The sequence below is a fragment of the Ochotona princeps genome, chromosome 2 (genome assembly GCF_030435755.1).
Source record: "Ochotona princeps isolate mOchPri1 chromosome 2, mOchPri1.hap1, whole genome shotgun sequence".
Classification (NCBI taxonomy): Eukaryota; Metazoa; Chordata; class Mammalia; order Lagomorpha; family Ochotonidae; genus Ochotona; species Ochotona princeps.
Genome location: NC_080833.1, coordinates 122,530,009 through 122,552,960, shown reverse-complemented (window position 1 = coordinate 122,552,960; position 22,952 = coordinate 122,530,009). Strand labels below are relative to the sequence as shown.

At 39.0% G+C, this 22,952-nt stretch overlaps 1 protein-coding gene across 1 annotated transcript in view; it reads left to right on the top strand.

Moving 5' to 3' along the window:
* Nucleotides 1-22,952, top strand: part of NME7 (NME/NM23 family member 7) — a 210,938-nt gene that overhangs the window by 78,613 nt on the left and 109,373 nt on the right. The window contains exons 6-7 of the mRNA XM_004589161.4: nt 7,003-7,210; nt 16,285-16,390. Coding sequence (XP_004589218.3) covers nt 7,003-7,210; nt 16,285-16,390 — 314 coding nt within the window. The remainder of the gene's footprint in view (nt 1-7,002; nt 7,211-16,284; nt 16,391-22,952) is intronic.

The window sequence follows — 22,952 nt, the reverse complement described above, 5'->3', positions numbered from 1 at the left end:
TTTTTACTTTGTTGATTGTTTCTCTAGCTGTACAGAAGCTTCTTAGTTTGATGAGGTCCCAATTGTTTATTTTGGTCTTGATTTCTACTGCATTTGGAGTCTTTTTTAGGAAGTGAGGGCCTACCCCTAAGTGTTCCAGTGTGTTTCCAACATTTTCTTCCAAAAGTTTGAAGGTTTCTGGATATAGGTTTAAATCTTTTATCCATTTGGATTTGATCTTAGTATATGGTGAGAGATGTGGGTCTATCTTTTTGTTTCTGCAGGCTATCAACCAGTTGTCCCAACAGCATTTATTGAACAGACCTTCCCATTTGCCTGGGTTGTCGTTTGTCTTTTTGTCAAAGATTATTTGGCTGTATTTCTGTGGGTTCCCATCTGGTGTTTCTATTCTGCTCCATTGATCTTCTTCTCTATTTTTGTGCCAGTACCAGGCTGTTTTGATAACCACTGCCCTATAGTATGTCCAGAGGTCCGGAACTGTGATTCCCCCTGCTAACTTCCTGTTCTTGAGAATGGTTCTAGCTATTCGTGGTTTTTTGTGCTTCCAGATGAACCTTTGGATCATTGTTTCCAGGTCTGTGAAGAATGTTTTGGGCAATTTGATTGGGATTGCGTTGAATGTATATATTGCTTTTGGCAGTATAGACATTTTAATGATATTGATTTTACCTATCCAGGAGCATGGGATGTTACTCCATCTTTCTAGATCTTGTTCAATTTCTTTTTTAAGTAGTTTGTAGTTTTCCTCGAATAGGTCTCCTACATTTTTGGTTAGGTTAATTCCCAGATACTTCATGCTTTCCTTTGTTACTTTGAATGGTATCTTGCTGGTTAGATCTTTTTCCAACTTGGGGCTGTTAGCATACACTATGGCTGTTGATTTTTGTTCATTAATTTTGTACCCTGCCACTCTACCGAACTCTCGTATAAGTTCTAGTAGTCTCTGTGTTGAGCCTTTTGGCTCTTCCATATAAAGAATCATGTCATCTGCATATAGTGAAAGCTTGACTTCTTCATTTCCCATTTGGATTCCTTTGATTTCTTTTTCTTGTCTTATGGCCTCAGCGAGTACCTCTAGAACTATGTTGAATAGCAGCGGAGAAAGCGGACATCCCTGTCTTGTTCCAGATCTCAGTGGGAAGGGTTCCAGTTTTTCTCCATTCAGTATGATGCTGGCATTGGGTTTTTCATATATTGCTTTGATTATGTTGTGGATTTTTCCATCTATGCCTACCTTGGTTAGGGTCTTTAGCAGGAAGTTGTGCTGAATTTTGTCGAAAGCTTTTTCTGCATCTATTGATACTATCATGTGATTCTTGTTTTTCAGTTTTTGGATGTGGTGTATCACATTTATGGATTTGCGAATGTTGAACCATCCCTGCATTCCAGGGATGAATCCTACTTGATCTGGATGAATGATCTGTCTGATGTGTTTTTGAATTCTGTTGGCTAGGATTTTGTTGAGAATCTTAGCATCAATGTTCATCAAAGAGATAGGTCTGTAGTTTTCTTTCTCTGTAGGATCTCTGCCCGGTTTTGGGATTAAGGTGATGTTGGCTTCGTAGAATGAGTTTGGAAGGGTTGCTTCCTTTTCTATTGTTTTGAAGAGTTTGTAGAGGATTGGAGTTAGTTCTGTTCGGAATGTTTTGTAGAATTCTGGAGTGAAGCCGTCTGGGCCTGGGCTTTTCTTTGTTGGGAGGTCTTTAATCACTGATTCAATCTCTACTTCAGTTATGGGTTTGTTCAGGTTGATTGTTGCCTCTGGGCTAAGTTTTGGCAGGTTGTGTGAGTCTAAGAACTTTTCCATTTCTTGGTGGTCTTCTGATTTGTTGGAGTACAGTGCTTTGTAGTAATTTCTGATTATGTTCTTAATGGTTGTAATGTCTGTTGTTATGTTGCCTTTTTCATCTTTGATGCTGTTAATTCTTGCTTTCTCTTGTTTTTTCTTTGTCAGACGGGCCAGCGGGGTGTCTATTTTGTTTATCTTTTCAAAAAACCAGCTTTTTGATTCGTTGATTTTGTGTATGGTTTTTTTTATTTCTATCTGGTTGATTTCCTCCCTTGTTTTGATGATTTCTTGTTTCCTGTTGTGTGTGGGGCTCATCTGCTGCTGCTTTTCCAATTCCTGGAGGTGTGTGGTTAGTTCCTGTATTTGGCGACTCTCTTGGGCCTTGACATGAGCTCCAATTGCGATGAGTTTACCCCGTAGCACTGCTTTGGCAGTGTCCCACAAGTTTTGGAATGTTGTGTCAGAGTTTTCATTGGTTTCCATAAATTTTTTGATCTCATCTTTAATTTCTTCCCTGACCCATTGTTCGTTTAATAGCATATTGTTCAGCCTCCAAGAGTTTCTATATTTCCTGGGACATTTTGAATTGCTGATTTCCAGTTTCATTCCGTGGTGGTCTGAGAGGGTACATGGTATGATTCCTATCTTTTTGAAGTTATTTAGATTTGCTTTGTGTCCTATCATGTGGTCGATCCTGGAGAAGGTGCCATGCACTGCTGAAAAAAATGTATAATCTGTGGTCTTAGGATAAAAAATTCTATAAATGTCTACCAAGTCTAGTTGTTCTAATGTTTGTACGAGCTCTGTTGTTTCTTTGTTGAGTTTTTGTTTTGTTGATCTGTCTATAGTTGTTAGTGGGGTGTTAAGATCACCCACTATTATTGTGTGTGTATCTATGTCTCCCCTTAAGTCTGTAAGTAGTTGCTTCACGAAGCTAGGCGCATTGGAATTAGGTGCATATATGTTCACGATTGTAATTACTTCTTGATGGATCAGTCCCTTCACCAATATATAATGTCCTTCTCTGTCCTTTTTGATGTCTGTCAGCTTGAAGTCTAGGTCATCTGAGATTAGAACAGCTACGCCAGCCTTTTTTTCTCGTCCATTGGCATGAAATGTCTTTTTCCATCCTTTCACTTTAAATTTCTTACAGGATTTTCTGGTTAGATGTGTCTCTTGTAGACAACATATAGTTGGGTGCTGTTTGATGATCCATTCCGTTAATCTATGCCTTTTGATTGGTGAGTTTAAGCCATTTGTGTTTAGAGATAATATTGAGAGGAATTGGTTTTGGGCTGCCATGAGTGTAAGTATGCAAGTGTGTATTTGCGACTATTAGAGTTCTTGATTGGTTGACTTTTCTTGTATGGATTTTAGTGGGGAGGTCTTCCCATTTGCCATCTTTGATTTTGGTTTGTATTTTTCCTTTCTGGGTTTAGCACCTTCCTGAGGAGATTTTCCAGAGCTGGTTTCGTGTTGATGTATTCTTCGAGTTTCTCTTTACTGTTGAAGTATTTAATTTCATTCTCAAATATAAATGAGAGCTTTGCTGGGTACATTATTCTTGGTTGGCAGTTGTTTTGTTTCAGGATTTGATAGGTTTTACCCCATTCTCTCCTTGCTTGGAGCGTTTCTTCTGATAGGTCGGCTGTGATCCTGATTTCCCTTCCCCTGAAAGTAATCTTATCCTTTTTTCTTACTTGTCTTAGAATTGTTTCCTTGTGTTCACTTGAAGGTAGCTTGAGGACCACATGTCTGGGAGACGATTTGTTTGGGTCGTATCTCCTGGGGGTTCTTTGCCCTTCCTGGATTTGTGCTGGATTTATATTTCCAATATTCTGGAAGTTCTCCTGTATTATCTCATTGAGCACCCGTTGCAAGCCTGTCTCCTTTTCCACTCCTTCGGGAAGGCCTATTATTCTAATATTTGATTTTTTGAGGTTGTCTTTCATTTCCTGTATGGACCTATTGGCTTTCTCTAGATTTGTCTCCAACTGTTTGATGAGCTGCTGCCTTTCATTCTGATTGTCTTCCAATTCTGATATTCTGTCCTCTGCTGTGTTCATTCTGTTGGTTAGGCTTTCAATTTTGTGCTCTATATCGAGGATTCCCTTTTTGATTTGATTTATTTCTGCAGTGATATGGTTTTCGAATGCCTTAGACTCTTCCCAGCGCTTTTCACTCTCTCTGACGAATTTCATCATTAGCTTCTCAAAGTCCTTATCTGATAGTTCCTCTATGTCTTCATCTTGCATCTCAGATATTGAGATTAGTTTTTGGTTGTATTGGGAGGGAGTGCTTGATCTTTCCTCTGGGTCATTGCTTTTTCTGATACTTCTCCTCATTGTGTTTTTGCTTCTTGTTGTTTTGAGATTTTAGCGGTGATTCAGCTGAGCTGGCTCTGGTTTGGGGCCTCCGGCTGAGCCCAGCAGGGCTTACTGCCTGAGTCACCAGCTGCTTTCAGGGTCTGTAGATCACAGCCCTGAGCTGGGTCAGGAGGCTTTGTGGGCCAGCCCCAGTGCCAGGCCCCTTCCCCTGTGGCTCCCTCTCAAAGGCAGTGCCCTACAGATTCACTCTGCTGAGCCGCGCCTGGGCTTTGGGTCACAAGGCTAATACAGCGGGGGTCTCCGCCTCAGTGCTGAGCCGAGACTCTCCTTCAGGGCTTGAGGTTAGCACAGCAGGGGCTCCTGCTGCTCGGAGTCTAAAATCCCCAACCCCGGCCTGTGCTGGGCTGGAAATCTCCTCGGCCCCAGTGCCAAACTCGGAAGCGCTGCTCCGCTGAGGGCTGCAACACCACAGGCAGGTCTTTCCGAGTGGGCTCCTGCTGGGAAAACCTGTCCGGCCAGTTCAGCTGAGCCCGCTCTGGTCTGGCCTCTCTAGCTGAGCCCGGCTGGGGACTCTGCCCTGAAGAAGCCACTTCCTCAGCTGCACTCTCTCAAGGGTAGAAGCGGATCTCTGAGAGGCACAGAGCCCTTGAGGTGAAATGTGCCCCCACTAGTCCGCTCCTCTGACCAGGACGTGAGGCCCTGTCGAGCGTTGCCCAGCCTCTGGGGCTCAGGGCTAGTCCAGCAACAGGATCCACTGACTCTCCCACAGCCAGTCCACAGCTCAGAGCCGATACGGGGATCTCTGAGCCCCAGTCCCACAGCGCCGCTCCTGTTCCCTCTGCACTCTCCCTCAGCCGCTGAGCAGCGGGTAGGCAAGCCTCTGGGAAATCTCCCCTGCTTTTCCTCCACTTCTGCAGGGATGATGCACCCAATGATCAGTCCAGTAGCCTCCTCTGGGGGCTCCTGCCTTCCAGGGGACTGGTGCCCCTGTCGGTGTGGGCGCCTATCCTTCCGGCCGCCTCTGTTTTCCCTGGGGCGGTTGAGCCTCCGCCGCCTTCCCCCTGCCTGGGATCGTGACTCACCAGGTTTCTCGCGGCGTGCTGTATTTTCTTTCCTACTTTTTGCGGCTGTTCCTTCACGCTGTGTAGATCTTCTTGCTTTAGTGAACTCCAGTGACCTTCTCGTTCTTCTCCCTACAGTTTCGCACCTCCTGGCCTGTTTCTCTGCTGGATCGGCTCCCCTCCTTCCCTACTCCACCCTACACCAGCTCTCTGCAGTCGGCCATCTTTTCTTTCCCGGAGGATATGCATTTATTCTTACAATGTAATGACTTGTGGAATGGGTTTTCTGTCACCTGGGTCATAGTAGCATTGTGTTGCTACATGTGATTCTGTCCCTGGAACTGTTTTCTCTGTTCTTTTATTAAATCCTAATTTTTACAACTCATCCTTGAACCAGAAGCAAATGGGAACTTTGTTTAAATTATAAGGACTATAGCTTTACTTTTACATTTCAACAGAGTAAAATACAGTAATAATTTTGAGTATTTTCTTTGTGCTTTTCAAGCCCTTTGTTTCAATAGCTTTGTGTACTTACAGTAGTGCTTGTAGAATGTGTATATCTCAGCTAAATACTTTGGAATATGACTAAAATGAATATATATTTCAGGTATTTGGGGTATATTAAATGGATATTGCACATACTCACATTGCTAACTACAAGCAAGAGTTTATATTTCTAATAAGTAAAAATTTTTCATTAATGAAATTGCTATAATAAACAATTTGGTGTCATATACAAATTAGTATTCTTATAAAACTAAGGTTTTTTTTTTTTTTTTTCCAAAGGCAGCTAAGACCTAGGAGGATATGTATGTGGAAACTCTATGGACCCCTTATAATATTTCTTCTACATCCTCCTTCTCAGATATTCATTAAAATGAACCAAAGTGACTAAGTACTGAAGGTACTTAGCTCATATGTCAGATGTATGGGAGAAGGCAGTGTGCTTAAACAGTCACAAAAGGGCACAAAATAGCTAGGAGCCTTTCTCGGTCTTTTCTCCCTTGTGGATGAGAAGCAGACTTGGCTTTGCTTTAAGAAGTGCTTTGTTCTTTCTTACATTAGCAGGAGGGAGGGTGTCATTTATTTCATGGCTAAACGTGTTGCTGGCCAGCACCCATGTAAAAGTGGAAAAGTAAAATGAAGTGTCATTTTTCATAGCATGAGATCCTGGAACTTGGTACTGAATTTTGAATGAAGAATTCTGTAAACCCTTTAACATTTTGGGATGGAACACCCAGAGTAGCTTAGTCAGAGTAGCTTTTACACCAATAGAAAAATGTTTCTTCAAGTGCTGTTTATTTCTTCTCTCCTTGTCACCAACCCAGTTGAGTAGATATTGATTGTGAATTATTTGCCAGTCTTCAAATTCTAATAGTTCTGTACAAAAATAGTTAGATGAATTCTTATTGAAAAGCATATGACACCATAAATCAATCTTTATGATATGAAACTTTTCATGAATTTAATGGCAAGCCACATAGAAATAAAATGGCAAATCCTTTTGTTATTTTTAGAGCAATGGAAGAAAAACCAGATAAGCAATATGTGTTTGCAGTCAATAAAATAGTCTTAATTCAACAAAACATTTTTCTACCAATAGTAGTTGATATGGTTGTAGTGATTTACAGTGAACTGGAAACCTCATGATGTTCAATTTATGAATATTTGATCTGTCCATGTAAATGTCACTATGAATATAGTTCTTAGATCAAATACTCAGGTCTGTGTAATAATACACTAGTTTAACTATATACTTGTTGCGAAGAGATATTTCCATACGAACAGAAAAAAGAAACAAGTTGATTTTTAAACTGTCTTATAGTGAGCTGATTCAGTTTATTTCAAGTGGCCCCGTGATCGCGATCGAGATTTTAAGAGATGATGCTATATGTGAATGGAAAAGACTCCTTGGACCTGCGAACTCGGGGGTGGCAAGTACCGATGCTTCGGGAAGCATCCGGGCCCTCTTCGGAACCGATGGCATAAGGAATGCGGCACACGGCCCTGATTCTTTCACCTCAGCTGCCAGAGTAAGAAGTTTTGTTTGTTTGTTTGTTTTTTAAATATGTTAACTCTGGTTCTTGTTAAATGTTATATTTAAAAGCTAAATGTGTAATAGAGACTAGTATATCCAGATGTGAAGATATAATGAAGTGTGCATCTCTATATCCAGATCAAAGATGGACTTCCAGTGAAATGTTGACTGTATCTGGACAATAGGATGCTGGACTCTCGTCCATTGTCCGTACCAGTAATGTCAGGATACACGTAAATAGCAGAGCGATGGACTTTTGACTGCTTATGAGAGACTATACAATTGTATTAATAATTGGGGGAATCAGTGGGGGAGAGGTAATTTGGGGAGAGGCTAAGGGAAAGCCCAGAACCTGTGGAATTATATCATCAAAAAAATTATGCTTAGAGAAATAAACCAGTCCAAAAAAACACAGATATCGTATGGTTTCTCTAGTTTATTGTAGTTAATACACAAATCAATATATAATAAATAAATATAAATATATGTATATATATATGAATGAAAAAGACAAAGCGTTTTTTTTTTTTAAGATTTATTATTATTGGAAAGCTGGATATGCAGAGAAGAGGAGAGACAGAGAGGAAGATCCTCCATCTGATGTTTCACTCCCCAAATGAGCTGCAACGGGCCGGTGCATGCCGATCCGATGCCGGGAACCAGGAACCTCTTCCAGGTTTCCCACGCGGGTGCAGTGTCCCAATGCATCGGGCCGTCCTCGACTGCCTTCCCCGGCCACAAGCAGGGAGCTGGATGGGAAGTGGAGCTGCCAGGATTAGAACCGGCACCCACATGGGATCCTGGCGCGTTCAAGGCGAGGACCTTAGCCGCTAGGCCACGCTGTTGGGCCCAAAGCATTTCTACTATTGTTGCCTTATGGTGGATTTATGTGGTTGATCTAATAACGGGAGAACTTTTGACCTTTTGGCTGTGATCAAACAGGGTTTTAATGATACAATTATGTCTCTTTTATGAACAGGTAACCTGATTATGACCTAAATTATTCTCCAATTTAAATAATTTGTTCCTTAGACTTGAATTACTGAAGGTCACAGATCTTTAAATGATTGAATTTACATAAGAATCATTGAATTTATGTAAGAACTTAGGATAGTATATATTTAAAAAGATTTTATTTTTTGACTTAGATTTAACAGAAGACATTCAAGATTAAGAATTTTTCATATTCCTACATTACAACTAGTGTTTCTCAAAAAACTATGCATTTACTTTTTATTTATTAAAGGATAAATAAGGCATTCTACTGACTGTACAGAGGATGAATTAATGAGGCAAAATTTTATTCAGAACATCATGAGATATTTCTTAGCTAAATTAAGATGGCTGTTAATCTGGTTAGACTTACAATGAAATAATGCTAGACTAATTTAGAATAATTATTTTTCCTTATAGTTTCATCAGTGAATCCTGTAATCTCTACGTTCAGCTCTATAGTCAGACCCTCAATCTGATCATTGTACTCGAAATCCCTGTGTCTTTTAGAACTGCAACAGTAACCTGCTAATTATCCTTCCCTCTTCTCTTAAACTCAGTGTTTTGATATTTTCCTTGTCCCGGAGAATTAATTATGCCCAATGTTGTTCTTAAATCACATAAACATTAATCTGTGGAAAACCTTTCAATGGATTTCTGTCTCTTTTGGAATGAAATCTGAAGTCTTTATCAAAGCCTCCATTGCTCTTGACCTCTGCCTTTCTACCTTTATGTTTGGCCAGTCTTTATTTTAACCACTAGATTGTGGGTATACTGACTTTCTTGATATTACTTAAAAATTTCTGCCTGGGATATCCCTCTAACAGTGAATGGGGCAGGGTTAGGGAATCCAAATTTGGAATGTGGGGTTTGGGTGATAATAGAAATGTTCAAGGGAGAGGTGTGATGTCTTGTAAGCCATGGTAGTATTTTGCCTTTTTCTCTGGGGGCAAAAAAAAAAAAAGTCATTTCAGAGCTCTGAACTGGGGTTGACATGTTTTACTTAGCATGTTTTGAGAATTGTTCTGACTGTGGCATTGAGAATGGCTATAGAGGATAAAAGGAACAACATTGAGCCTAACCAAGAGTGTATTGTGGTAATTCAGATAAATGATGGCTTGAACTGGGTGGTAGCAGTGATAGAATATGTAATTATGCTTTAAACTGATGTTAATATTTGTTGGTCAAATAAACAGTATTTTCTCCTAAATGAATGAGTTTATTAGAAAAAAAAGAAACAGCAGAAATTTCTCCAAAATCCTTCATCTGAACAATGGATAGGATAGACGTTAGGTGATGTGAAGTGGGAAAACATTGTGGGTGGAATCAGAATCAATGGGAACTTGAGAGTTACTAATATGTATGTATGCAAAGTTAATATGCATGTTAGTCCCTCAAGTAAAGAGACTGCACAAAGAAATGGGTATTTTATCTGGAGTTTGGGAGAGAGTTCTGTGCTAAAGACATTTATGTGGGACTTATTAACAAACGGATAGTATTGAAAGCCATGAGAGTAGTTGAGATGACAGACAGCTAAGATAGAAGCAGGTCAAATGTTAAAGGGAAAGCAAAGGAGATGGAGGTGGAGCATTGTGAGACAGGAGGAGAGACTCAGATATATTTCATTACCAATCATATTGTTTTAAGAATGGTAGATGGAAATTATTAAGACAATGATGGGCACTGATTGTGTTATTCATATTTCTCCTCATATTTCCTTCCATTCTACCTTCCCCAAACCCACCGAACTTTTACCTCTGAATTCAGCCATTCCCTATCCGTTGGATGGTGATATAGTTTGTATATTTATGTGAATAATGTCAGTGCTGAAAATAAGCAGATTAAAAATATAAAGAAGTTTTATATTTTAATACAGTAAATTTGACCTTATCTTACTTGGGTGTATGTTTTTATATACATATGTAGTGAAGGCTCCCTAATGTTAGTAGAACAATTACTATATACAAATACAGTTTAAGGATGATTTTAAAAAATGTTTTTTCTCTTCTAAATAAGTATTTCATTTATTATTTTTGCAACATCTTCAACTTACATTGTAGTCAAAGTCCTAATGCTCCACAAAATAAAGAGTTCAACAGGTAAAAATTAGAAAGTCCTGCTTGAACCAGATTGTAAGTCAGGGTAAGTCAGGGCTTGCAACAAGATTCAGGAATAGGTGATTAGCACAGCAGTTACACTGTCCCGCATTGGGGTATGGGAAAGCAATTCCAAGTTCTGACTCCTGATTCCAGCTGCCCACTATTGCAAAGCTTGGGAAGAACCAATGTCACAAGCATTTGGATGTTTGAAGCCGACGTGGCAATTGTGGATTTTGTTGTTGGCTGCTGGGTTTGCCAATAGCACAGCCCCAGCCGGTGCAGGTAATTTTGAAGTGAACCAGCTAATGGAAGCTTGTTCACTCTGTCACAAATTAAAAAAAGTGCCTTAAAAAAATGTATGTACCTGAATACTAACTCAGTGCTCTTACCTTGGTAAGACAGTAGTATTATGAACATTATGTTAGCATTAAAATGATAAAGGAGGCATGCCAGAGCTGGATAATACAGTTTGTAAAAAGAGGCACATGCCATAGATTATAGAGTCAAAACATATCACAGGAGCAGCTCAGACAGCCTAGCCCTGGCCCTTGACTCTCTTGTTAAATCCTATCTGACTGTACTTTTGTGCATAACGAGGTTTCACCAGAATGTAGATCACTTTCACTTTGTTTTCTCTTTTTCAACTGTTGTGGGGTTACTGCACTCCTTTATTACTAATGTAAAGGAAGATAGATAGATAGATAGATAGATAGATAGATAGATAGATAGATAGATAGATTTTAACAACACAATATTTCCCACCAATCCTTTCTTCTACTTCCTTCTTATTTTTCATTTAATTATTATAATGACATACTTTTACTTTATAACCACAAGCTTAATCTTTAACTAGATAAAGAACTCAATACATAATGAGTAGAAAAACCATCACTGAACCAGAGGATAGTTAAGTTACAATGTTAATTGTTTTGTACACTATATCATTAATATATAATATACATATTTTTTACTCTAAAATCACCAACCACAGAAAACCTATGATAATTTTGGAGACTGGCTTATTTCACTAAGCGTAATAGCTTTCAGTTGCATCCATTTTGCTGCAATAGACAGGATTTCATTCTTTTTTATGACTTAGTAGTATTCAGTCGTGTAATTTTAACCACATTTTCTTTATTCAGTCATCATATTGGTTGACATATTGGTTGAATCCATATCTTAACTGTTCTGAATTCAACTGCTTATAAACTCACAGGTACAGATAAATCATATACTGATTTCATGTCTTCTGGATAAATTCACAAGAGTTAGATGTCTGAGTATATGGATGATCTATTTGATGAATTCATTGGAATTAACTAAAATGATGTAAATGTTTAGTATACTGTCTGGAACAGGTTTTTTTAATATATTATTTTATTTTATTTTTTTGTTTTTTTTTATTATTTTGCATTATGTGACAGTTTCATAGGCTCTGGGTATCCCCCCACCCTTCCCCCTCCCCTCCCCCCAGTGGATTCCTCCACCTTGATGCAGTATTACAGTTCAAATTCAACCAAGATTCTTTCCTTGCAAATGTATACCAAGCATAGAGTCTAGCTACTTATTGTCCAGATGGGTTGAACAGTTTCTTGGGGAGACCATTTCTGGTCCGAAGTTAGAGCTGGTATAATATCATCACAGTCAATTAAGAGTCCCAATATAACATCAACAGCAATTTGCAACATTATGGAATTGACATGGTTTTGAGTAACCAGTATGTTAAAAAAAAAAAAAAGCAAGTCCTAACCACAACCTATGATTATTAGCTCATTGACATTTCAATTTTAGTTTATATACAGGACCGGCTGCTATATACCTTAAAATGGCTATAAGGTACCATTCAGCTGTCTCGTGTCTATTTCATTTTCGTATTTATCCATTTGTTGTGTTGAAGTCTAATTTTGCTGATCTTGGCAGATTTTAGGATAATCTAAACTGGCTTGTAACTCTAACAAGACATTAGTCGACAATTAAGATGCAGAACATTTTTTTTTGGGGGGGTGGATGTGCAGGAAAATCCTCAACACCATGGTGAGGAGTGACTAATCTTTGTGTCCCACCCAGTGAGGCATGAGCCAATCCACGCCAGCTCTTTCCTGTCAGATTTCAAGCTCTACTTTCTGTTGTTTGTCTATTTATTTTAGTTTTTTTTTAGTTTGTATGATTGTGTGTTTGCTATGAGGGGTTTTCGCAGCGATCCCGATGATCACTGCGAGGGAGGGTGGGGATCCAGAGGTGGTGCCAGGCTCGGATCAGAGAAAGCTCTCCTCCCTGGTCCCGGAGGACGTTTATTGTTCTTCTGTTTCTGCGGTTGGGGGTGGGTGACCTCAGAGTACTCGGCCTCCGAGGGCATCCAATTCCCTATGGCCTTCTTGGCAGTTGGGATGTAGTCCTTGTTGCTCGTATTAATAGTTTGTGGTGAAGGTCTGGGAGTCTTCATGGTTGGGATCCAAGCTTCCTCCTTACCACCTGCTCCACTCTGGAGTGCCCCCCTGCTCCACGCACATGACCTCCTGTTAAGAGGTTGTCAGGATCGCACCCGATTCCCCCCTCATGCATCGGTATAGTAGTTTTACTATTGTCTAGTGCCGCTTTGAGTCTGTTGTCTATGAATTACCAGATTTGATCTTGATAGGCTATATTGTACTTTTTCCTCACTCTTTTTATGGTCCTGAAAGACTTCCCTGCACTCCCTCTCCATTACGGATTAACATAGCATATTGAGGGTATAGTATGTTTTACAGTTTTTCAATGTAGATCTTAAGTATTCTGACATTAATTGTTGGTTTATAGATTATATCGCATTATCTTATTGCATTGGATACAGGTTGTTAGAGATTGCACTAATATTACAATATACAGGTACTATCTTCCAAGATGTCATCTTTTCATCTCAGATTAAGGCAAACATGTGGTATCTAACATTTTGGGATTGGTTCATTTCTGTTAGCATGATGGATTCCAGTCGGGCCCATTTGGCCACAAAGAACTGCATTTCGTTGGTTTTTTTTTTTTAATATATTTTTAAATTTTTTAATGGAAAGGTAGATTTAAAGAGAGAAGGAGAGATAGAGAGAAAGATTTTCTATCTGCTAGTTCACTCACCAAATGGCTGCAATAGCCAAAGCTGAGCTGATACAAAGCCAGGAGCCAGGATTCTCTTATGCATCTCCCCCATGGGTGCACAGTCCCAAGGACTTGTGCCATCCTCCGCTGCTGTCCTAGTCAGAGTTGTAGGAACGTGGATGGGAAATGGAGCAGCCAGGACATGAAGCAGCAAGTATATGGGATGCTGACAATTGGGGGGCAGATTAGCCAGTTGAGCCATGACACCAGCCCTTGGAATACAATAGTTAATAAATAAATATAGAAAGTGTTGGCCCTGAATACATATATGTGTGTGTTTTATATATATGAATATATATTTTTTAATTTTTTATGATATTGTTACTTAAGCTTAGAGATTTTTTCATTCCCCAATCCCTGTGTCTTTTCCCTCCATTGTTTCCCCCTGTATTATAGAGATAGTGTCGTTCTTCAGCAACAGTCACAATTGTGTCATTCTGTTTCAGTGTGCCATGACACTGTAGGTAGACACAATCGTACAAAGTCCAGGATTCTGGCCCTGGCATGATACTTCACTGGCTGAATTCTTGCCTGCAAGCACCAGGTTCCCATATGGACAACAGTTTGTGTCCCGACTGCTCCACTTCCCATCCAGCTCCCTGTTTATGCTCTGTGGAAGCAATAGAGTATGGCTCAATACAATGGGATCTACCTTTACATGGCAGATTCAGAAGAAGTTTCTGGCTCCTGCTTCCTGGCTTTTGTTTGGCTTGGCTCTGGCCATTGTGACCACTTGGGGAGTGAACCAGTGGTTGGAAATCTTTCTCTGTGTCTCTCCTTCTCTCTGTGAATCTGCATTTCTAAATGAAGGAATGAATGAATGAATAAACCTTAAAAACATGAAAGTCCAGCAGTCTCTTGTCAAGATGTATTATTCAATAGTTTTTTTTTTTAAGATTTATTATTATTGGAAAGCCGGATATACAGAGAGGAGGAGAGACAGAGAGGAAGATCTTCCATCCGATGTTTCACTCCCCAAGTGAGCCGCAACAGGCTGGTGCATGCCGATCTGAAGCTGGGAACCAGGAACCTCTTCCAGGTCTCCCACGCGGGTGCAGGGTCCAAAGCTTTGGGCCGTCCTCTACTGCTTTCCCCGGCCACAGGCAGGGAGCTGGATGGGAAGTGGAGCTGCTGGGATTAGAACCGGCGCCCATATGGGATCCCGGTGCATTCAAGGTGAGAACTTTAGCCGCCAGGCCACGTTGCTGGGCCCGATTCAATAGTTTTATTAGGAGTCCATATTTCATTCAGAAGTGCAGAAGCATACTGAAGTTATATCTACACAGTATATTGCCTCCATTATATACAATTGTTCCTCTGAGTAAATATGTGTATATATGTTATATATCTATTGGTCTTGTATTTTGCATGAAGGTTGCCTATATCAGAGAGGCTATAATATTTGTCCTTTGGGGATTGGCTTATTTCACTGAGCATAATGATCTCTAGTTGGGACCATTTTGTTGTAAATGATAGAATCTCATTCTTTTTGTGGCTCAGTAATAGTCCCTAAAGTAGATGTACCACAGTTTCTTCTTTCCCCGTTTCAGCAGACATCTGGGTTGTTCCCGTGTCTTCACTGTTGTGGATTGTGTTGCTGTAAATACTGGATTACAGGTCACTTTCTCAGATGAGATTTCATTTCCTTTGGATATATTCCCAGTAGTGGGAGAACAGAGTCAAAAGGTATATCAGTTTTGATTACCTGAGCCCTCTCCATACTGAATTCCATAGTGGTTGTACTAGCCACCACTCCCACCAACAATGAAGGAGAGTACATTTCTCTCTAGTTCTGCATATATTTTCAAGGATTACTTGATAGCTTGGATTGAGTGAATTAGGAAAGCTAATCAGATATAACTTTTTCCCCCTATTTTCCTATTTGTGGGAGATAACAAATCTTGGGGAAATAGTGAAAGAATTCTTCTTTAGATATTAAATGTGAAGATTTGTTAAGTGATTTTTGCAGAATTGTGGGGATAGAGTTTAGAGAGGAGGTTATTAGAAGGTAGATATGTGGGAACCAACAGAATATTGATGTCACTATTTGACCAGAAAGCATCATCAAAAAATTACCGGTAGAGGGCCATGTGGTAGCCTAGTGGCTAAATTCCTTGCCTTGCTCACGCTGGGATCCCATATGGGTGCTGGTTCTAATCCCGGCAGCCCCACTTCCCATCGAGCTCTTTGCTTGTGGCCTGGGAAAGCAGTGGAGAACGGCCCAAAGCCTTGGGACCCTGCACATGTGTGAGACCTGGAAGAAGCTCCTGGCTCCTGGCTTTGGATCAGCATAGCACCGGCCGTTGTGGTCACTTGGGGAGTGAACCAGTGGATGGAAGATCTTCCTTCCTCTCTGTCCCTCCTTGTCTCTGTATATGTGACTTTTCAATAAAAAAAATAAATCTTTCAAAAAAAAAGATTATCAATAGTAACAAGATAGACAGAGTCATGCATGCTATCATGACTGATTAGTACTTCTTTACATACTCTGATTATAGCTTTTGAAACAGAATATACATAGATCATTTTTAGGGTATTTGAGATGGTGTTTTGCTCTGTAGTGCAGTGCGTTAGACCACCGCCTGCAATGCCAGATCCCAGATGCACAGTGATTCGAGTTCCTGCTGCTATGTGTTTGATCCACCTCCCTGTGGTCATTTGGAAAGTCATGGGTCTTCCAACGAATGAAATTTCTCTCTCTGCCTTTCAAATACATAAATGAATATTTTAAAAAACTTAAAATATTTGTATTATAAAACAGTAAAAGTAATCACACAGTTCTAATAATTTCTCTGTATATTCAATGTAAGATATCATATATGTCAAACTCATTTCCTTCTGCCTTTAGGAAATGGAGTTGTTTTTCCCTTCAAGTGGAGGTTGTGGACCAGCGAATACAGCAAAATTTACAAACTGTACCTGTTGCATTATTAAGCCCCATGCTATCAGTGAAGGTAAGTCTTATGCTGAATACAAAATATGAAGTACATTGTATTTTCTTGAGTTTTTTTTTTTTTTTTTTTTACTTGTTGAAGGCACATGCATCTAGGCAACAAAATACTGGGAAATCTGTCTCACTCTGTACCTCTGCTTTGTGTCTGTGGTTCTAAGAAGGTTTTCCTCAGGTTCCTGCATAAGGTCAATTTCAGTCACCCTATCACAGGTCTTGACTCCTTGAGCATTTTTTAAAAATCAGTTTTTGAAATCCAGATTGACATGTAGTACTTGCACATTTTTAAAGAACATAGAGTGACATTTCAACATTTATTGTGTTGCTTAAAACCAACAACGGTGGGCAGCCAGCCTTTTGGTGTTGTTTTCCATTGTGGGTTTGGAGCCAAAATTCTGTATTCTCTTTCATTCTGAGTCATGGTCTTCCTACGGTGCTGCATCGACCTCCTCTTTGCAGTCACATACTCATTCACTTAGTTCACATCCAAGGCTTTCCTAATGTACATTTAAAATAATACCTATTGTAGCTGCAGCACCATGCTTCCTGAGATAGTTGAAAAGCTTCATCAGTTCTTAGTATCTTGAAAGACATACATACACACACACACACACACACGTGTGTGAGAATTTGTACTGATTTTTCTTATTTTTAATCTTTATTTTTAATCTACTTGTTTTAGTTTGTTGTATATGTGTTGGGGAGCTATTCTGAATGTTTTGGAAGTAACAAGGGACACAGTGAAAAAGTTCATCCTTCAAGTGTGAACTGCGTTAAACATATATATCAATGTTTAAAATAATGAGATTAATAAAAAATACAATGACACCATTAAATCAGTTATAAAATGGAAAGATAATGGTATTAATAAATAATGCAGTGCACTATTAAATCAGTTATAAAATGGAATTTTAAATTTTATGTTTTCTGAATAAAAAGTTATTCAGGTGAGCAGTAGAATTGGAAATTTAAAAAACATAAAAGTTGTCTGCCTTGTCATCATTCAGAAATGGGCATTTTTCGTATTTTGGTACATTTTCTACACATGTTTCTCATCTGTGTTTATATGTATGTGTACACATAGGTACGTGTGAAAGCTGGCTTGATTGAGCTGTAGTACTATAGGGTGTTACTCTAAGTTTAATTATATGAGCATTTTTGGATTTCCTGAAATCTTTGGGACTGTTTTAAAAGTTTATTCAGCACATAGTAATAATCATATCTATGTACTATCATATTTGGATACTTATATTGTGTTTAGTTTTTTAATAGTAAAATAAAATTTTGAAGAATATCTTTATGCAAAAATATTTATGTTATATCTCTTTAATCATTTCCTCTGGCCAGTTTCCTACAGGTCGGATTATTGGTTAAAAGGATATGAACCTTGAGGATCTTGTTGTATAATTAATTCTTCTTTAATTATTTAGTTGGTGCTTTAACATCTTATACAGTGTTAGGACCCTAAGCATAGGTGATCTGAGAGGGAACAGTTACACAGGACTTGTGGTTGTGTGCCTGGGAGCGGAGCTGTACCTTCTATGCACTGCAAGTATGCCAGGTGTATTTGTCTCTCGTATTTAGATATGCTGACTGAAGCCTCATGAGATTATTTCCTCTGATTTAGAGTAGAAAATTCAAGATGCCAGCCTTCCCCTCTTTGATTTCCATTTTGTATTCCCTATATTTAATTATTCCACAAAAATAATTATAATTACAAAATATCACACATGAGTAGTAACACTCAAATGGAAGAAATGATAGTAATATTGGAAATGGCTAGTTTTAGCAATCTGTGAAACTAAACTGGAGTAATATGTTACGATAATGTTTCTTGCCTGGGAATATGTACTCACATATATACACGCACGTGTATATATGTACTTGTATACAGAAACTTAACACATGCATATTTAACATACATATTCAAATATGATAAATTCTTTTCTAAATGCCTTAATTTTTTTTTAAACAAGGAGCCTTTTTTTGGCACATTAATACATTTGTAAAAAGTTTTCTAGAATCTATCATTTATGTATATAATATGTACTATCATTTATGTACTAAGCATGGTTTATATTAAAATTTCTGGTTCAATTTGAGAGTCAGACACACACCGACACAGCTCCCACTTGCTGGTTCATTTTCTTTTCTTTTTTTTGTTTAATTTTTTAAACACCTTTATTTGCTTTAAAAACATAAGACTTCTTGTACAATAAAGCATAAGCATGTACCATCTACAAAGTCAGAATATCTTCCTCATGGAACAAGCAGGAAGAAAGGAAAAACACACACATGGCAAAGTAGTCACAGATTATCTCTAAAATAATTAAGACTTTCGGCCAGAAAAATTAATCTTTTGAAAACAAAAGTATAATAACAAAAAGCCATATTTCACACCTGGAACTAACAGTAAACATTCATAGTATAAAATTATCTGTTAAAATCAAATTCCTATATATTGAAAGCATTAATATCACCAAAATACCCATCGTACTTAAAGCAATTTACTAGCTTATTGCAATCTCAAAATACCAAAGACATTTTTCTCATATCTAGAACATTTTTAAACTACTTTTCGGATTGACATCATTTCATAACAGCCACATCAGTCACAGCATGAATAACAACAGCAACAACGTCAACAACAAATTGTAGCACCTTGATTAAGTAATGTGCCACTGAGTAGGCAGCACATGCTTCACTAAAAGGAAACACAGAAGTCTCTTAGGAACTATGTTGCCATCGCATACTCCATGGGCACTCGATGAACTCCACTAGAGAAAAGATGGTTCATTTTCTAAAAGCTTCTGACCACTTGAAGTGAGCACACTTAGAGGCAGGAGCTCATCATGTAATTCTGATCTCTGGCATGAATGCCGGGCTCTGAAGCCATCCCCTGTGCCTCCTGGAGCCTGCTGTTGCTGTAAAGTGTGGCCAGCAGCAGAAGACAGGACCTGAACGCACTGATGGGACATGGCACATCAGTATTTCACCCTGTGGGTGAAATGTCTGCTACCAGCTTAATGCTGTGTTCCATTAGAGTTGATCTGATTGGTCTGATATTGTTAGTTGTTTGGCCTAACTACTCGTACATTGTTTATGAAGTAACTAACGGTGTAGTATGTGAACATGTGCAGTTTAAATTGATCAAGACAAGCTACAAATATTTCCATTTCTTTATCTTTTCTTCATGTTTAGAGTCTACTAGTACCTCTTTCCCCTTCTTTATAATGTATATAATGCAATACTCTGAGCTTTATTTATCTCACTGAACTGTAGGATGCTAGAACTTACTGTTTGTTTCAAAATATGTTTTAGTAAGTGTTTTCCAAATAATTCATCTTTTTTTAAGGAAGAAAAGGTGATACACGGAAAGAGACAAAATAAAGAACGATGAGAATACGTGTTGGTTATCAGTCTTTTTTGCAAAGATTTATTTTGTTTATTTGAAGTGCAAAATTAGAGAGAGGGGGAGAGCATACAGAGGGGGAGATTCTGTCTGTCTGAATCAGAGATTCTGATTCATCCCCAGATGGCTGCAGTAGGGCTTTGGCAGGCTGAGACCAGGAGCCAGGAATGGATACAGCGGCCCAGAAATTTGGAGAAAGTTTTGAACAGATAGGAAGAAGTCAGTTGGCCTGTAATTGTTCAGCCTGTACCTTACAGGTCAGGCTCCCGATTTGGCTTTACCTAGACCTCACTAATTAGGATGTAGAGTTCAGTCATTCCTAACTTGCTAAATTTGGGGGGATTTCTCTGCTCGCCCACCTAAGACAGTTCTACTCTTCAGTTGTTAATATGTGGCTTGTTATATGATTGTTTCGATTGCCCTAGAATGCACGACGTTCCGTAGGATCTTGCTTGAATACAATAACTGCTAAGTTTAAATAAAAATTACTTTGTGTGGATCCTATAAAGCATTTATTAACGTAAATTTGCTTTGTTAATTCGTTAATATAAGGCAAACAGATTTTATAGACACAATTCTAGGAAGATAACCATACTTGCCTTCCTCTAATTCCCCATCCTTCTTTCCTTTATTTTACCTTCAGTTTTCACAATAACATAATTGGAGTTTGCTTCATCCTCCTGAATTTAATGCACCATCAACCATAATATTCAACTCGGAAAAACTAAAAAGCCCACTTTTCCCAGGAGTGTAGACAAAGGCTAGAAACAACAATCTGATTGATTATGGGCGAGGTTCATGATGTAATATTTTGTGGTTAGTCAGTGATCTTTACCAACTCTTGTAAGTGTACGGTTGTTTAACAAGCTAGTCACTTACCCATTGGAAGGACTATCATGAAAAGACAGTTGTTTTGCGGTCCATTGTTGGAGTAAATGCATTTTTAGAAAGTTCCTGAAGCAAACAAGGAAGTTATTTACAGATTTAGATCCTTATCTTTTATGGAGGAATTTTTTGGCACAAATAGTAGTCATGTGTATGTAGGCAGTTCTGCTTCTTAGTTCTATGTGAAGGCAATGGTTCTGCCATGGGAATGAAAAAAATAAAAAAGAGAGCTCATTTTGTGGAATAGACCCTGGAAAAATGAGAAGGTATTTTTTTATGTAAGAAGGAGAAAATATATTGTCATTTTGGATCAGTCGTGGGGTGGAAATTTGGGGAGGGGGTAGGGAAATCCCAGACCCTAAGGAATTGTACCATGAAATTCAAAACTTTTATCTATATAAAAAGTTTATATGTTATATATAAAATATATTTATATATTTACATATAATATGTGTGTATATGTATATATATATGTAGTCACTTTGTGTGTGTGTGTGTATTGTCAATATATATATATATATATATATATATATATATATATATATAGTCATTTTGGAACTCAGGCTTTCAAAGGGGAAAAAGCCAAAGTGAATGTTCTTGTATTTTTATAGTAGGTTGGTTGGGTTGAACTAGGCTTCAATGCCCATTAACATGTACAAGAGCTAAATGGGATGTGGGACAGACTGGACAAACCTGTGGTACATACTTGCAAGCATGGGGACCGGGGTAGGGGGCAGAGCTGGTGGGGGTTATGGGGAGTCGCCCCAACTAGGCTGCAGCTCCAATTGCTTTGCGTGAAGACCGAGTATGAAGTAGGTGGTTCATGAGGAAGACAGGGCTGGAAACAGAACGTACCCAGCAATTGCAACAACCAGCATGTGCATAAGCTGATTGGTGTGACGGACGGTGTTGGACTCTGTACTAGCAAACTCATGCAACAATCAGGTCTGGGATCATCCCAGATGAAGTTTCTTTGGAGATCCCTCCAACTCAACTGCTGATCTTAGAACCCCAACCATGAAGAGACTGTCAGCCAGTGAACTCTGAATAGGTTTCATTGTGATTGGAACTGCAAGGTGGCAGCAATCCAGAACTGATGAACTATCAAAACTGTTTGAGCAGGACCCTCAGAGCACGCCTCCTGTTGCAGATCTAGGGTGGGTGGGAGGATGGGTTGGGCTTTTCCCTTTGTTTCTCCCCTGACCCCAGATACAGGGAAAAATGATAATATTAGTGTGGAAACAATGGTATTACCCACTCACACCCTGTAGCCCTTGACCCTTTGTACCCTAATCAACTAAGTAAGATTATTAAAAAATAATTTAAAAAAAGAAAATTACACAGTGTGTTTATATCCTTGGTGCTATTTTTTATGTGTTAGTTTAATCCTTTTAGTGAATGAATTAGTTCTACTTTGAAATCAGGCTGTGTAAGTATGAATTCTGAGTACCATGGGGTACTCGGGAAATCACTTCACATCATTGGACCTTGTTCTTCATTTGTTTGTTAGGAATGCACCCATTAGTACAGTAACCAGTACTCAAAGTGCCATCAGTTAGCTATCATTACTTATGATTGCTATTCTGTTATGAAGCTGTGTTTTTTTTTTTAATTTTTTGAGGATTTATTTTTATTTTTATTGGGAAGTCAGGTTTACAGAGGGAAGGAAACACAGAGAGAGAGATCTTCTATCTGCTGGCTCACTCCCCAAGTGGCCCCAACAGCCAGAGCTGAGCCAGTCCAAAGCCAGGAGCTTCTTCCAGGTCTCCCGTATGAGTGTAGGGTACCGAGGCTTTGGACCATCCTCTACTGCCTTCGTAGGCCACAAGCAGGGAGCTGGAACAAGCAGGGAGCTGCAAGGGAAGTGGAGCAGATGGGATACAAACTGACTCCCATATAGCATCCTGGTATATGCAAGGTAAAGACTTTAGCACCTAGGTTACTGCGCCGAGGCCCAAGACTGTTTTTAAGAGGTGTATTTTCTCTTTTTAAAGATTTATTTATTTACCTACTTACTTACTTGCTTACTTACTATTTAAAAGACAGTGACAGAGCGAGAGGAAGAGCAGGTAGGAAGGCAGGGTGGTGAGTGGAGGATCTTAGATCTGTTGGTTCACTTCCCAAGTTTTTTCAGAAGCCAGGTCTGGCCTAAGCCAAAATTAGGAGCCGTGAACTCCATCGTCATCTCCAGTGTCAGTGTCAGGGGCCCAAACATTTGGTCTATCCTCCATTATTTTCCTAGGCACATTAGCAGGGAGGTGGATTGGAA